The sequence below is a fragment of the Dichotomopilus funicola genome, assembly GCF_033296635.1.
Source record: "Dichotomopilus funicola strain CBS 141.50 unplaced genomic scaffold C8A04scaffold_4, whole genome shotgun sequence".
NCBI lineage: Eukaryota > Fungi > Ascomycota > Sordariomycetes > Sordariales > Chaetomiaceae > Dichotomopilus > Dichotomopilus funicola.
The window spans coordinates 405,536-420,640 of NW_026944025.1; the positions used below are offsets into that span (position 1 = coordinate 405,536).

Genomic DNA, 15,105 nt, shown 5'->3' on the forward strand with positions numbered 1-15,105 from the left:
CCCCAAGGTAGGTCGACCGATGTTGATGCTCCATCTCGGTGATTCCTCACTTTTTTTTTCGATTGTGCACCAACCCCCGACCAATTCGAGTCGCCGCTTCAAAAATTGCTAGAGCTTGCCGCCTTCATACAACCCCAGGGCGAGCAAGTGTGGACAGTGAAGCAAAATTGAAACACCACGTGTCTCCGTAAGACGCGTCCGCAAGTTCACGACGTCTGGATCCCCTCGGGTCTAGGCGGTATGGGCTTTCGGAGACATTCACCCTTGTACTTGCGTACTTGCCAGTGTTCGTTGCCAGTGATGTGATATTGTTTACGGCTGGCCGTGATGTGGCAGTTTGTACTTATGTTTATGTCTTCCTGTGGCAGACTACAAACTGGACTTGGTTACAACCACCTCCCTGACCAAACCGAACTGTATCAACCTCTGCCCGGCAACTCATCTGCTTCTCAACCTACCCCGGAAACAACCAAACTCACTTAAAGTTATTCTTCAGCTCGCGCAGCTTGGTCATGATAGCAATCGGGTCCGTCTCGCCGGTGGCTTTCTGAATCTCGGGGTCCTGTCGCATGTCAGTCAGCTCACTAAAAGTCCCAAATACCACCGACCAACTCTGGGTGCTTCTTACCTGAGGCCGCATGAACACATTGTGCGCCTTCTCGTCAGCAATGGTAAACTTGCCCTGCGTCTCCTTGTTCTCTTTGGCAAACGCCTCCAAGGCCTTGACCGGCCCGCTGGGGAGGACCGAGAGGCCGAACTTGGCGTTGGATCCGGTGTACTCGTGGCCGGGCTGGGTCAGGTTAGCATTTGTTGGTTGCGTGAAGGGATTGGGGCCTTCCAAAGAAAAAAGGCCAAACTCACAAAAACGCGCGTGTCATCCGGCAGCGACCCCAAAACCTCATTCAGCGCCTTGTGCATCTCCTCGCCGTTACCTTCGAAGAACCTGCCGCAGCCTATGTGCACCTCATCGTCAGATCAACCCCTCAAGAGAAACCCAAATTAGTCAGTATGCATGCAAACCCACCACCATGAAACAGCGTATCACCCGTAAACACCACCTTGTCGTCACCGTCCTGCATAAAAAAACAGATGCTATCCTGGGTGTGGCACGGCGTATGCAGGGCCTTGACAGCAATGCTGCCAATGTTGAAGCTCTCGTTGTGCTGCGGCGTCCGCGTCACTTTCTTGCAGTCCTTGCCGCCGATGATGGGGAGCTGCTGCTGGTCGAGCTCGGTGAGCTAGAAGGGGGGTGTTAAGTTAGGTAATGGTAGGTTGGAGGGGGATGTTTTGGGGGGGAAGGACTCACGAGTTCCTCGTTTCCGCCGGCGTGGTCCCAGTGACTGAGAGGGTTAGTTAGGGTTCACAGGTCACATCGATAGATAGTAACGAGGGCTTACTGGTGGGTGTTGACAATTGCTGTGAGCTTGATCGACCCGTCCTGAATGGCCTTCTTCAACACCGGGGCAACTCTAGCATAGCATTAGATTTCCGCCCCTTCTTAGATTCTCTAGGAGGAACACCCACTCCGCCGGATGAGCCGGGTCGATGATCACGGCTTCCTTGGACTTGTCGTCAACTACTAGGTAGGCGTAGTTGTCGCTTTTCCCCACCCCTAAAACTCCGCATCAGCTCTCACCTGAACGGGTTGTTGCCATATTAGCGATTATAAAGCCACTCACACATAGGAATCGATTGGATATGCATTTTGCGGATGTTGATTGGCTGAGAAATAGCTGTTAATGTTTGACAGAAAGTATGTTTGACAATAAGTATGAAACTCGACCGGAAATGCAAAGCTTACAGCAGAGGCAAAAGAAGTGAGTCTGGGCTGAAAAAGACGCCTTGCAACAGTGTTGAGGGTGAACATGCTCTAGTGCAGTTTGTGGAGGCGGAGTCCACTGTGACGCTGGGCTTGAGCACTGAGCTCCGAAGTCAGCGCAACATCAAGTAAGCGGGCAGTTTATTATTAAACACGGATTTCTAACGAATCCGGACAATGATTCCCCCCGACGCCGCGGAGGAAACGGAGCGGACGGTCGGGAAACGACGGGAATGCAGGTCGCGCGGGAATGACGTTATTCATTGGACGCTGAGCTTCACGAAGAGGGGCCTATCCACAACGTGGTAACTGGAGTTGTGTTCGGCGAGGGGGTCACATGACCACCCTTTTCATCACCAGTTTATAAACAGTCTTGTTTGGGGGCCAAAATGGGATTAAATAGCGTTAAATTTAGACCACCCCTATCGGCTTCGGCACCCAGTCATCATCATCGTACAGTATCCAGCCGGGTTGTTCTTCAGACATGTCAACCTCAGTCTCTTTTCCCTCGCTCTCCGTTCTTTCTGGCCCCGTCTCATCCGCTTTCTCCCGTGTCTCTTCAGCCGTGACTACCCCATCATCCTTGTCTGAAATCCCACCAACTCCCTCACCCTCTTCATCCACCTCCATTTGGCCAACCTCCGGCGCTCGGTCCAAAATCTCCCTCTCCAACGTGAGTGTGCGTCGCAGGACTTTGGGGTCCCTCGTAGCCCCCGAAATGGTGTCCAACACGGCCAGCACCAGCTCCCCATCAAATCCCAACACCTCCTCCTTTAGACCATCATCCCCTTCAAGATACCCCTTCACCACCCCCCTCACCCCTTCCTCATCCTCCCCCATCTCTTCCCCCCCTTCATCGCCAACCCTTTCCACACTCACCCCTTCCGCCTCCGCCTCTCCACTAACCACCACCGCAACCCCAATCGCCGCAGAAGACGCTACCTTCAGCGGTTCTGCCGATTCCACCCTCACTTCCCCCTCCAACCCCCTCCAATAATACTCCCAAATCCACTCCAGCGCTTTCGCCGCGGCCGCACGCAGCCGAGTCAACGACGGCAGCTGCTCGTGCGTCGCCTGGTGGCGGAGCTCAACAAACGTCGCCGGCAGTCCGACACTCTTGGCGACGTCGTACATGGACATCTTGCGTTGCTTGTCTTGGTGGGAGTCTAGGAGGCCTGTTACGAAGCTGGCGATATCTTAGCATTCACATCTCGTACCGAGGGCGGGTAAGAAGAGGGTAGTGATAGAGAGGAAGGGAAGTAATGGAAGATGAGACCTCAAACTCACCGACTAAAAGCAGCCGAGTATGCCGCGCGCACTGCATACCCCCCCGAAGCCCTCGCCAGCCCATCATCCTCACCCCCATGCCATCCACCATCACCACCACGATCCCCCCTCTTCCTCCTCCTCCCATCCCTCCTTTCATACCCGCCCCCAACCCCCTCATCACTCAACCCCGCCGCAACCAACAACGCCGTCGACTCAACCATATGCGGACACCCGCCGCGCTGCATCCACATTGACACGCGTGCGACGGCGTGGCGTTTTCCGTCCCTGCTTCCTCCTTCTTCCCCCCCATTTCCTTGCCGTCCTTTTGCAGGTTGTTGTTGGCGCTGTGGTGATTGTAGCTGGGACTGCTGCGCGTTATGCTGAGGGTAGAACTGGGCGCGTACGGTGAGGAGTTCGGCGCGGTTGCGCCAGGGGGTGAAGACGTACTGGACCATGCCAGGGTTTGGGTTTTGGCTTTCCTCGGTGGTCGTTCTGTGATTGGTGAGCGATAAAGCGAGGGTGTGTAGGTGTTCGAAATTCGTTGTGTGATTTGAGATGAGATGGGCTGAGTTGATGGTGTTGAAGCTCTAACATTAATTACCACTGTGTGAAATATGTTATGACGAAATTTTGGTTTCAAGGTATACACTTGTTAATGTACTAATGAAACCAGGTGGCTCCTTCGGGCAAATTAGTTAGTGGCCCGCTATAGTTACAAAAGACATATTGTATTTTCACATTCCTCATCTTCATTTCAATACATATGCTTAACATCGATTAATTAGGTATTTATTTCTGCCTCAATTCCAGGATATAAACCTACTAAATCGCCGTCTTCCTCAATCTTGAAAATAAAACCGAGCTTTACCTTAATTACCCCAAACCAAAAAAAAAAAAAAAAAAAAAAAAAAAAAAAACATCAAAAAGCTCGCCGCCCCATCATCTCAACACCCGAGGGGTCAAGGAATGGGGGGCGGTTGGAAGGAACTGTGCGAGTCGAGGTTATAAAGGGCGGTTGAGGGAGGGAAAGAAGGTAATGGGTGGCGTCAGGGTGTTGCGGATTTGAGGCCGAGAGAGGCGGTACAGTAAACGCCCGATTTGAAAACCAGGGTGCATACACAGGACATGAGAAACCAGCGCAGTGGGAACATGAGAACCTTTTTTCTATCCTCATTTATCTAATTTTCCTTTTTTTACCTTACCCCCAGAAGCCACCCATTTACGAAATGGTCTTCTCCACCATGGTGATACCATACTTCTCCTTGAGCTCGCGCATCAGCGGCTCATTGATACGCGCATTCATAGGCGCCAGCACGCCCTTGTCGGTCAGCTGGCCGCTAAGAACCTGCTTGACAGCAACGGCGCAGGGCACACCCACGAGCTTGGCCATGGCGGAGTAGCCCTTGGGGTCGCCGTACTCGACAAGCGTCGAGGTGCGGGTCTCCCGCGAGCCGTCCTTGTGCTCAATCTCGAACTTGTGCTGCAGCATGACCAGGTCACGCTCGTTCTCCTCGTACTGCATCTTGCGCTCCAGCGTCGCGCACAGCGTGTCGAGCGGGTTGCCCTTGGGGGTGATGGGCTCGTCGGAGAACAGGCCGATCCAGCGGAGGCCGGAGAGAATCCGCTTCTTGTCCTCGTCTGACTCGAAGGTCGCCTTGGAGAGCACGGTGGACTCGAGGTCGGAGGCCGACAGCGACGACGCGCCGATGACCGCCTTGGTGGCCTCCTTCCACGGCACCGGCTTCGACAGCACGTCGAGCGGGGTGTCCTCGAGGAAGCCGATGTCGACGAGCACCTTGATGAACTGGGGGAAGCCCTGGTAGCGGAGGGTGCCGCGGACGATGGTCTGGGCCTCGGGGATGGCGTAGCGCTCCTTGTACGGGGTTGAGTCGCGGTTCGGGTAGGCGACGAACGCGAAGCCCGGGTAGATGAAGTACGGCTTGGCCGTGTTCATGAGGTCCTTGCCGGCGACCTCGACGATGGAGCCGTCCTGCCACCACTTGCCGGCGTTGCGCAGGGCCAGCAGCACGCCGCGCGACGACCATGAGAACTTGTAGCCGAGTGGGTTGTCCGAGTCCTCCGGGGCCGGCAGACCACCACAGTAGGACACAAAGCCCAGAATCTTACCGCCGGCCTGGTGGACCTCGTCGATCGTCTTGATGGCGTACAGGTGGTCGATACCTAGGACGTGAGGTCAGAAAACGGAACCCCAACGAACCAGCGACAACGAGAAAGAAACAACCGGGGTAAGAAACCTACCCGGGTCCAGGCCAATCTCGTTCATGACCGTAATACCAGCGGCCTTCGCCTCGGCATCCAGCTCCAGCATGGCGGGCGAGACATAGCTAGTCGTGACGACATGCTTCTTGTTACGGATGGCCGACTTGATGACAACGGCGTGGAAGGTGTAGGGGATCAGGCTGATGACGAGGTCGTGCTTGGCCACCTCGGCGTCCAGCGCCTTGTCGTCGGTCACGTCGAGCGAGATGGGGTGCGCGTTCTTGACGCCCTCGGAGAGCTGCTGGGCCGAGGCCAGGGTGCGGCAGGCTGTATGCGACAACGGGGTCAGTAAGAGAGACCTAAAGGCATCAAGACCCAAAAAAGGGGGGATAAGGTAACCCTACCAACAGTCACGGGAATGCCCGAGTCGCTGAGAATATCGAGCGTCGGCCGGGTCACGAAGCCCGCGCCGAGCATGAGCACCTTTCTAGAGGCGTCAAAAGTCTACATGTCAGCGGCCCATCTTGAAGATGACGTCCTCATACCCTCGAATTGGGCCATGCATCATCGGTGGTACAGTGGGGTTGGATGCGAGAGGCAGCAGGAAAAAAGGACAGACGATAAAAGGCAACAACAAAAGGAAGGTGGGGCGTGTTTACTGTTGCGAAGCCATTTTGGTTGTGCCGTATGACAGTACGAGACTATACGACTGGATGATAACGGGGTGGAATAGTGGTCTTTGGGAGCTTCGAAATTGCCGGGGGATTCCTGCTCTCCGCGCCTGGCAAAGTCTTGTCAACATCCAAATTGTGACGACTTTGTTTTGTTTGTCGTAGTTGTTTCTCTCCGTGGACCTGATTGAGTCACGCCGCCCTTCCCCCACTTGCTACGTCGTCTCCATCTTTTCCGCCTGCTGGAGTTCTGTTCCGATAACGGCCTGTGATTTTTTTTTTCTGCTCCCTACCCGCAGCTCAGCAACAAATTTTCAATGACCTAACGTTAGTGAGGGGTAGCGGGCGGGTGATGGCGGGGTAGTTAACAGCTGCGAGGGAAGGCGCCGCTCTGCGAGGGGTTGTTGGGGGCAAGCTCGGCACGCTGCGGGTCGGCAGGGTCCCGCCGAGCCGACCTTAGCCTGAGCTTTGCGAGGTCAGAGTGGTCAGGTACAAAGTTACAAGGTTACAAAGTGACAACCTCAACACTCGGTTACCAACCTCAAACCAACAACACCCGGCGGCTGCCGCCTGCTTACCCTGTGCAGCGGGTTGCGCAATCTTAAAACCACAAAATATGCTTGACCCAAGGTAACAACAATAACAACCAGCCGTTATGAGATCGGACAGGCCGCGGCCCATCCACCCGCCCCCCTTCCGACCGACGACCTGTCCACCCACCCAACCAACAAACCATCCATTTATTGATCCACCATCAATCAAACGGAACCCGATGCATGCATGCATGTATGTATGTGGCCAAAATCACAGTCACGGTCACGGCCACAGGTGGTGGGTAAATCATTCGGAACAACTAACTCATGTATTGTAGACAGAAAAAGATTGGATGTTAGCATACCGCACCCCAGCCAATCTCGTTCTCGAAGGGACCTCCGTCTCAGTCACTAGCCAAACGGCAGGTGACATCCGTATTCAGCTCGCGAAACGATATCACCAACGTCACAACAGGCACACACGAGGCACACCCACACCCATGGACACATACACACAGACACACACACCACAGGCATGCAAAAGTCGCTTGTCTTATTTAAGTAAGCTCAACGTAACGTACGTGTTTTATGAAGAAATAAATTGGTTTAAAATTGTGAAATGTACCGTCCCCGATACAGATTCTGGGCTAATTCCGGCCATTCATGCATTAATAACATGGAAAGTACCTCACACACTTGGAAACTATTGGGAGATAGGAACCGGTTTGGACCAAAGTCCGGTACATTTGGGGCGCCTCCTGCCGGGCTGTGAAACCCACAGGCGTTGGCTATTGTTTTTCTTCTTTCTTTAGTTACTCTCTGCTCCAGTTTGCTTTGCTAACTAAGATAGGTAACTAAACCCACGACAAGGCAAATCTTTGTCTCAGCAACGCCAACTGCCTTCTGATCGGCCGGCCGGTCACCCAGCCATGCCTATTTCCCACTCTCCAAGCCCGCGTTCCCGGGTCATCCCGTTTTTGCCCCGTTCTTGGGGTCTCACTCCGTGACTTTGCGTCGGTATCCGTTAGGTACTTCTAATCTTTCCGATGAGGATGTGTGTTTGTTGTATATCCGTGCCCGTTTCTCTTGATAAGCCGCAGACCATGTTCCCATGTTCGTCCCAATAACCGTATCCCGTAAACACCTCGCTATGATGCAATAGACAAAAAAGACTCAAAAAAGAAAAAAAAGAAAAAGAGATTCAGTGTACAAGAATGGAAAGTAAAGAATTAGTCATCAAAAAGTGGTAGAGAGAAAACAGAACAGAATAGCCGGGAGAAAAGAAGCGCCTGGGGCGAATCGCACGTAACCTGCGTGCAAACGCTCAACACTCAGTCGTCCTGCCCCTCCCCATCTTCCTCACCCTCTCCTTCCTCCTCCTCATCATCCTCATCGTCACTCGCAGGCGGCTCCCAGGCATCCTCTAATTTCAGGCCCAGGCCCTTGCCGCTGTCCACCTCTTCCTCTTCCTCGCTCCGTCCGCTACCCAATAACGAGAAGACCACTGACTGATGCAGTGTCGTGGCCGTGGACTCGTGCTGCTTGCTGTGGTCCGGTGCATCGTACAGGCCCATGCCGTAGAGAATCTCGCCTTCCTCGGAGTCGTCCCCGGCTTCATCGTCATGGATGATGACTGTTTGGTACGATTGCGGGGCAGGGTCTGGCTGTGATTGTTGCTGCTGTTGCTGTTGTCCGAGGGGCAGAGTTGGGTTGAGATTGCAGACAAAGTCTTCTGGCGTGGGTGGGGTCGTATGCTGGTTGAAGGTGGCGGTCGGCTGAACCTCCCAGGATGGGAGTGCGCCCTCGTGGCGCAACTGTGGCATCTCTGAGAGTGTAGTGGCCGGGGAGTAACCCGAGGCACAGCTCGTCGGCGGGTACATCGGGACTTGCTGTGATACTGGCATGGGCTGGTTCAAAGGAGAGTACATCTGCTGCTGCTGCTGCTGCTGCTGCGAACTGAAGCCGGAATACGGGAGCGTGAGCGGCGAGAAGGGGTCTGCTGGAGACGTGTACCCCGAATAAACCGTAGGCGTGGGCGGGAACTGCTGCAGGCTGGCCAGCGCCTCAGCATCGTTATACGTCGGGAAGGCGTGAAGCATCGCATCTTGTTGAGTGTAGTACGAAGGCTGGGCATGTTGCGAGGATGGGTGCCAGCTGACGGGTCGAGCAGACCGCGAAGTTGGCTGACGATAAAAGGACTCGTTCGAAACCTCGGACCCTGGGGTAGGGAGATGCGGTCGATCGACATCCATGGCGGGAGACAGAGTCTGAAAGCCGCCCCGAAAGCCATCCCCGATCAACGTTTTCCTCCGTGCTTGCAGTGCTGATGATCTTGGGCTGTTGCTGGCGCTGCTGGGTTTGGATATTCTCATGGCGTTCCCCGCTCTTTGCTGGCTGGCCGAGGCCCTCGAGTACCTCCTCGTGTTCCCGATGAGCTGTCTTGAGAGTTCGCTCAAGAGCTCGTCGACGGTGTGGGCCCCGGCAGACTGGTGGTGGTAAGACATACCGCCGGCTACGTTGGTAGCGGCGAGTGATGATGGCATCATCTTGATGGTGATGAATAACTAGAAACGACGAGAGACTGCCCTCCTGTTGTCACGGACTGTTGAGAGTGTAGGATATGGTTGTGGTGAAGTGTGGTGTGGGAAACGGGCCGAGGAGTTTGTTGCTGGGTGGGTGGTGATGGAATATCAAGACGGAAACGGGTCTTGATATGAGAGGTGCGGAAGACGCTTGGTTGCGCACGGGAGGGTGGGTTAAGTGCGTAATAAGGAGAGAGACTTTTGAAAGTCACAAACCTGGTTCGGAGCTGGTAGCGTCCCTGGCGATGGGACGGCGTGGAGAACGACACAAATATTACATGCCCATCTGGGCATCTGGGCCCATGGGGGAGGCTCCTATTGCCGCTTTGGCGTGCCGGGAGGATGGAGCGAGAGACTGGATGTCGTGTCAACGGAGCTTGTTCCATGACTCTGGGGCTCTCTCAAAAAGCCTGCGTCATCTGCGCTTGCAGGGATTGTTTAGCCTGCCCGACCCTGGGGACTGGGGACGCGGACCGTCTGGTGTGAAGTCGTTTCGGGCCTCGCGCCAGCACCGCTGTCTGTGTGTGGTGTGGACCATGGTGTGTGAGAGACTGAGAGTGCGCTTGTGTGTGCGTGCCAGCGGCCCAGCGCCCGGAGGCAAGGAGGGTCGTGAACCAGTTCGACCTTGGCAAGCTTGGCCCTGGAGCCCTGCCGCTGCACCGCAAGGCAAGGCCACAGAAAGAGGCGGACAGGGATGCGTGGAGTTCATCATCGCTGAAAGGGGGCGTTCCGGTACAGGGTTGCAGGGGCCAGAGAGAGGCCAAACCGATTTTCCTCGCTGTGGGCTGCCCGTGGCTTGTTCCGGATAGCGCGATACCTGGAGGATTGTGCTGGGGGTTGGTGGGAAGGGGCTCGAGTGGGTGGGTTGGCGGGCTCGCGGGCTCGCGGGCGGGCGGTCAAGAGGCAGGTGGATGGAAGACGGCGGCTTGGTTCTGCAAGGGTTGTTTGGAAGTCATGCCGTTGCCTGTGGTCATGGTCGCAGCATGGGCTGGCGTGGCAGCCCGGTCTGGCATTTGGCTGGCACGTCAAATTGTCTCCCCCCCAGACCGGCTCCCACCTCCTGGCGGCTGTGTGACCAAGCAGGGACGGAGGTACCGCGAGGGATGTACCGGTGCGACCTCCTGCGTCGCGGCCCTCTGATTGATTGATGGCCCCCGTGTGGATGGGCGAGAAGTTGGGAAACAAGGGGGTGGGGGAGCAAGGGTTCTGGTTTGGCGCACGCGAGAGGCGAACGCTCGACTCCCTTTTTTTTGACGGCCTGCAGAATGGAGAGCTGCTTGTCGGGTGTATCATGAGGAAGAATGGAGGGGTGTAAGCGGTAAATGAGCCGGGGTTCTCGAAACCCCACACGCAGAAAATGAAGCGAAAGTAAGGGGGTGTATCATCTAAGGCCTGAGTGTGAGGCGTGCCCGGATGAAAGTTATAGCTCCAAGGATCAGCGAAGGCGGTTGCGGAGCAGGTCCCTCCCGTACGGTGGGGTCATTACCCAAGTACGGAGTACCTGGCCGGCGGACGAAACTCGGTGTCTCTTTCTCACAAATGAAGGTACGGGATACTTGTTTCGGAATGGCTGAAATCCCGTTCGACGGTTCGGTGCACTATCAACGGCCTAGCCTGGCTCGGGCTCGGGTCGGCCTCAAACGGCACATTCCCTGTTGGCGTCGAATCTTGCGGACGCCCAGATATCAGACATCTGTGCCGCGAAACCCCGTTCGCCGGCGATCACGACTTTGTGGTCGCTCACGATCACAGAGGAACTTGCACACCCCGCGCCACCCTTGTTGGGCCCCGATCGGCTCCATGGGCGAAGAGGCATCTTGCAGGAGCAGCACAAGGGTGGGCGACCAGGCGACGGCGGCTTGGGTGGGTGAGCGACGAACCTGGCCGGCTGGTGGCCACCCGGCAAGTCATTTCGATGTCCGGACGTTCATGAACTTGGCCTCAGTTGGCAGGGCTTGACGTTGTCGGTTTTGTTGTCGAGGCATGGTATGCTGGTTGGCTGGTCTCGGCCTTGTTCTGTGTTTCGTCTGTCAGAAAGAGGATTGAGACTGGGGGTTGCCGGAGGGCAGCCAGCCGCGAGCCAAGCACGCGCAAGAAACAGCAAGTGGATCGGGTGCTGTGCTTGTTTTGCGAAAATGATGCATGCCTAGTGATCTGATGAGATCGGAACAAAGTGAATGCCTGCCTCTGCGAAATGCCGGGCTGTTGAGGCGAGGACAAAGTCGCTCCTGTGGTGCGGCGGCTGCCCCGACCAATCCCGTCGGGACTTCGGGATTTTGTGAACAGAGGGGACCTTGGTGCGGCCAAGCCCTGCGCAAATTTTCAAAAAATGAAAAAATCGAGAAGGAAAAAAGGGTGGGTTTCGACTGTGTTGAGTGCATTGCTCCGGCATTATTTTGGGGCGCTGGTCCCACCTGCTTCGGTCACAACGGAGGTTGCAGTGGGCAAGTACACCCGTCCCTCCTTCTTGGTCTTTGCGGGCCAGCACAGTTTGTTGAACCATGCACGCGTCCGCAAGAGACCCACAGATCCTTGATCAGATCGCACCTTCCCCACGCCTTCTCAAATCTCATTCCGCAAAATCATTGGCTGATGAGGGGTGGGGTTGACGCCGGAGTTCTGAGTTCCTCTTTTTTCTTTGCCTTCCCTTTTTTTCAGCAGGACCCGCCAAGCTTCCATCCCAGCATCCACCTGCGGCCTGGAACTATTTTCATCAGCGGGGATCGTGGATGCGTTTCCCAGGCGAGCCAGGTTGCGACATTCGAACACAACACCCGGCCAAGCGTCAGCCTCCTTTACCCTCACGCCCGCGAAACCTTCCTTCATTCACCCCTCCCTCATCCCTCTCTGGCAAGGTGCTTTCTGACCTCCCGCTTGGTCGCGGCCACTCGGAATCAGATACTACTAGTATGGAGTTTCACAAAGAGGTGTGCCACGCACATGCGGACGGGCCTTCAATTACTGCTGACACCGATACGGTAAGCCCGATGCCTTGACAACCTTTTCGTGATTTTTTTTTTAAACCGACCGGCCGGCCGCGGCTCCCTGAATGACGGAGAAGCGAGCCGTTTTGACGTCGATAGCGGATCCGGCCACGGGCGGCTTGTGCGTTGTTTCGACGTCGTACATTCGCCGCTCTTTCGAGTTAACGAGCTAACCTACCAGGTTGTTGGTGATCGTTCACCGTCCGCCAGACGGGCTAGTCCAGGGATCGTCGAAATGGGATTTAGGGTCGTGCAAAAAGTCCGTCGTACCCGAGCGAAGCAAAAAGCGGATTTTCATCAATCAACAATTCTCCAAGGTCTCATCGGTGGTCACAAATGGCGCTCGCTCGTTTCGCAGGTGGGCTGCCCGGCTCCTCCATCAAAAAAAAATTAATGTGCCGACGATTCCCCGTCACCATGCGTTGCGGATCTGGACAAGTCATGCACGGAATGTACGGAAGATGTGGACTGATACTGGATCACTACACCAGTGGACTTCAACGCCGCCACAGACGACTAGGCAAGGAGTTGAAGCCGAGTCATGAGTGTCGTGCGGAACCGTCGTGCGAGGCCCGCGCTTTGGGCACTTGGCGTGGGCCAGAAGTCGGTCTTCTTTTCACAGCTGTTTCTCACCCCCACAAAAGACATTCCTGATGAGCGGCTCCCCTGCAGCTCACCGCCAAGACCTTCCCAAACGGGGCGCAAAATGAGAACGCGAATCTCATGGAAGCCGCCGAAGGGGCAGACGAAACAGCCCTGTGCATGAAAGCATCCGAGAAATGGGCCCAATAGAATCATGGACCCAACCGACCACAGCGGAACTCCAACCCCCCTGGCCCCAGAGTTCCATGTGATGACGGCGTGGGAACGTCGACGAGATGCCAACGGGGAAATGGGAAAAAGGCAAATGGATTTCGATGACGGCCACCCCCCCAATCGCAGATTTCACACCCTTCGGCTGGGGAGCAGCATGACAAACGCCACGCCCCCCGTACGACGGCTTGTCGCTTGTCTTGCTTTCCTCGAGCCGCACCTCGCGCGCATGTGGGGGAACGTGAGCGGTTGAGTTCCTATGTAGTCCGCCTAGAGAGCACCTACTGTGTACACTACTGCAACGTTGTTCAGTATCGAGAAGGACAACAGGAGCGTCTAATAAGTGCATGAGGAGGGGGGTGGGAATGTGAGGATGATGAATGAGGCTTCATCAGGTCACCAGGCCATCAGGCGAGCGCCTGGCAGGCCAAAGTCGATCTTGTCGGCTTTGGGGTCGGGCGCTCGCGACTCGGGAGGACCCCCATCGATGCAAGTCACGACACTAAATAACATTCTCGTCAGCTTTTCACTCCGAGCTGCAAGATGGATCAATGGATCCAATGGATCAATGGTCGAGAATGGATCATCGACTACCCTGCCAAGCCTGCGGCTTTTTCCGCATCTGGACGCTTTGCCTCAAAACACCTTTTGCGCTCCTCGGTCGTCTCATCAATCGGGGATTTGTTGCATGCCTGGGCTGTCCACTCCGGCCGGCCGTTCTTCCACCTCGCCTGGAATGTGTAGGATCAGCAAGAAAAGGAGCGACCGAGACACCCTGCCAGGCACTTCGGCGCCAAGCGGCGTGCATCGTTCTTTGCATGTGGGACCTGGCACGCCTCAAGATGGAAATCCGAGAGAGCGCCAAAAAAGCCAGGTGCTTTGCGTCTCAAATGGGCCTTTACCCTGGTCTGCCTGGGAGGAAAAGAGTCACCAAATCGCCAACTCAGCAGCCTGCGTCAAGCCCTTTGCTCCGTTGATTGACGGGCGCTAGGGGGCGCTGACGGCACTGTAACCCACTCGAGTGTATCCCTTCCCAGGGCCTCAAACCAGCAGTGCCAACGGGCCTATTCGCCCCGAGCTAACTACTTCGTACAGTCTGTACATAACTTAGTACACGAGGAGAGCCCAACGCACGCACCGTGGCACCGTCGCAAGGCAGGCAAGGGTAGCCGAGCAGCTGGCGGAGGGCGACAGTTTGGAACCGACTTCTCCTGTCCCATCGGTTCACAGCTCACTTGTTAGCCCCTGTGGCTCCGACTGGTCCCTGGATCTTACCTGACCCCGAGCCCTGCGGGCGCGACTCGTCGGAGTCAATCAGCTCGTCGCCCACACAACCCTGAGCCTGCGAGACATTCCCACTTCCCACTCGCCCTTCTGCGTATCCGGAATGCAACGACGAAGGACGGTGCCACGGCTGGCCGGTCGCTCCCTGCTCGGTGGGACTTTGGAGAGTCAGCAAGCTCTTGCAGAGGATCCGTAATCCGTACCAGCCCTTTTTCGCCCCTTGATGTCGCTTGGGAAGAGGGAATTGATGAGCGCCACACACGACGGTACCTTTCGTGCCTTCGTTCCTTCGGTCCCCATGCCAGAACAGTCCATGATCCACCGCAGCCACTCTCGCTCTCCCATTCCATCGTCAACCTGGAACTCGTGTGTGGGTGCCCCCATGCATCTTGTCCACGGAACGCAAGTGACAGACAGCTTCATCAACACGATCTCTCCATAAGCAAGCAAGTGTGAGTGGCACAGGGGCGGGTGGGCACGCGGGGGGAGAGGAAAAAGGAAGCAGCATGCCGAGAAAACGCCAACGAGACAGCAAGGCACCTAGCAAAGGGACATGTGGTGATCCGGGACGCGTCAGGCTATCCCGTCCCGAGGTTTGTCGCTCGCTCCATCGTCGACTGAGCGTCGTTTTTCAATTTCACACACCGAGAGATGATGGGATTGATGACTTTGCGTTGCCGATCCGGAAATGCCTTGTCCTGCGCCCCCCTCTCCGTCCGCCCCTCCATTTTCGCTCGCTGTCATCACTTTCACTTCGAAGCGACTTCGAAGTTCGTACCGCCCGCTGTCTCCGCTTTCTCGCGAGGTTTCCCCTCGTTCAGCAGCGCAGCAGTGGTAGGATATTGTGGGGTTGTGTCGAGAGACAAGAAAAAAAAAAAAAGGGGACGACTCGCTTGTAACCGTCACCCCTCACTCAACCTCCTAAATTAG

General features: G+C 55.8%; 3 protein-coding genes across 3 annotated transcripts; all 3 read right to left on the reverse strand.

Moving 5' to 3' along the window:
* Positions 1-475: 475 nt before the first annotated feature.
* On the reverse strand, positions 476-3,543 carry C8A04DRAFT_34372 (Las1-like-domain-containing protein; the record flags this gene model as incomplete). The annotated part of the gene is made up of 9 exons (XM_062782808.1): positions 476-562; positions 602-790; positions 862-943; positions 1,021-1,238; positions 1,307-1,340; positions 1,525-1,612; positions 1,802-1,868; positions 2,312-3,005; positions 3,107-3,543. The coding sequence occupies 9 exons, from the start codon at positions 3,541-3,543 to the stop codon at positions 476-478; spliced, it is 1,896 nt and encodes a 631-aa protein (XP_062640538.1).
* A 764-nt stretch (positions 3,544-4,307) lies between these two features.
* C8A04DRAFT_24966 (Saccharopine dehydrogenase) lies at positions 4,308-5,981 on the reverse strand (the record flags this gene model as incomplete). The annotated part of the gene is made up of 4 exons (XM_062779374.1): positions 4,308-5,269; positions 5,348-5,635; positions 5,713-5,795; positions 5,968-5,981. 4 exons carry the CDS (start codon positions 5,979-5,981, stop codon positions 4,308-4,310), a joined length of 1,347 nt encoding a protein of 448 aa, XP_062640539.1.
* A 1,862-nt stretch (positions 5,982-7,843) lies between these two features.
* Positions 7,844-9,058, reverse strand: C8A04DRAFT_9198 (uncharacterized protein; the record flags this gene model as incomplete). The annotated part of the gene is made up of 1 exon (XM_062785394.1): positions 7,844-9,058. The coding sequence occupies one exon, from the start codon at positions 9,056-9,058 to the stop codon at positions 7,844-7,846; it is 1,215 nt and encodes a 404-aa protein (XP_062640540.1).
* Positions 9,059-15,105: the final 6,047 nt, after the last annotated feature.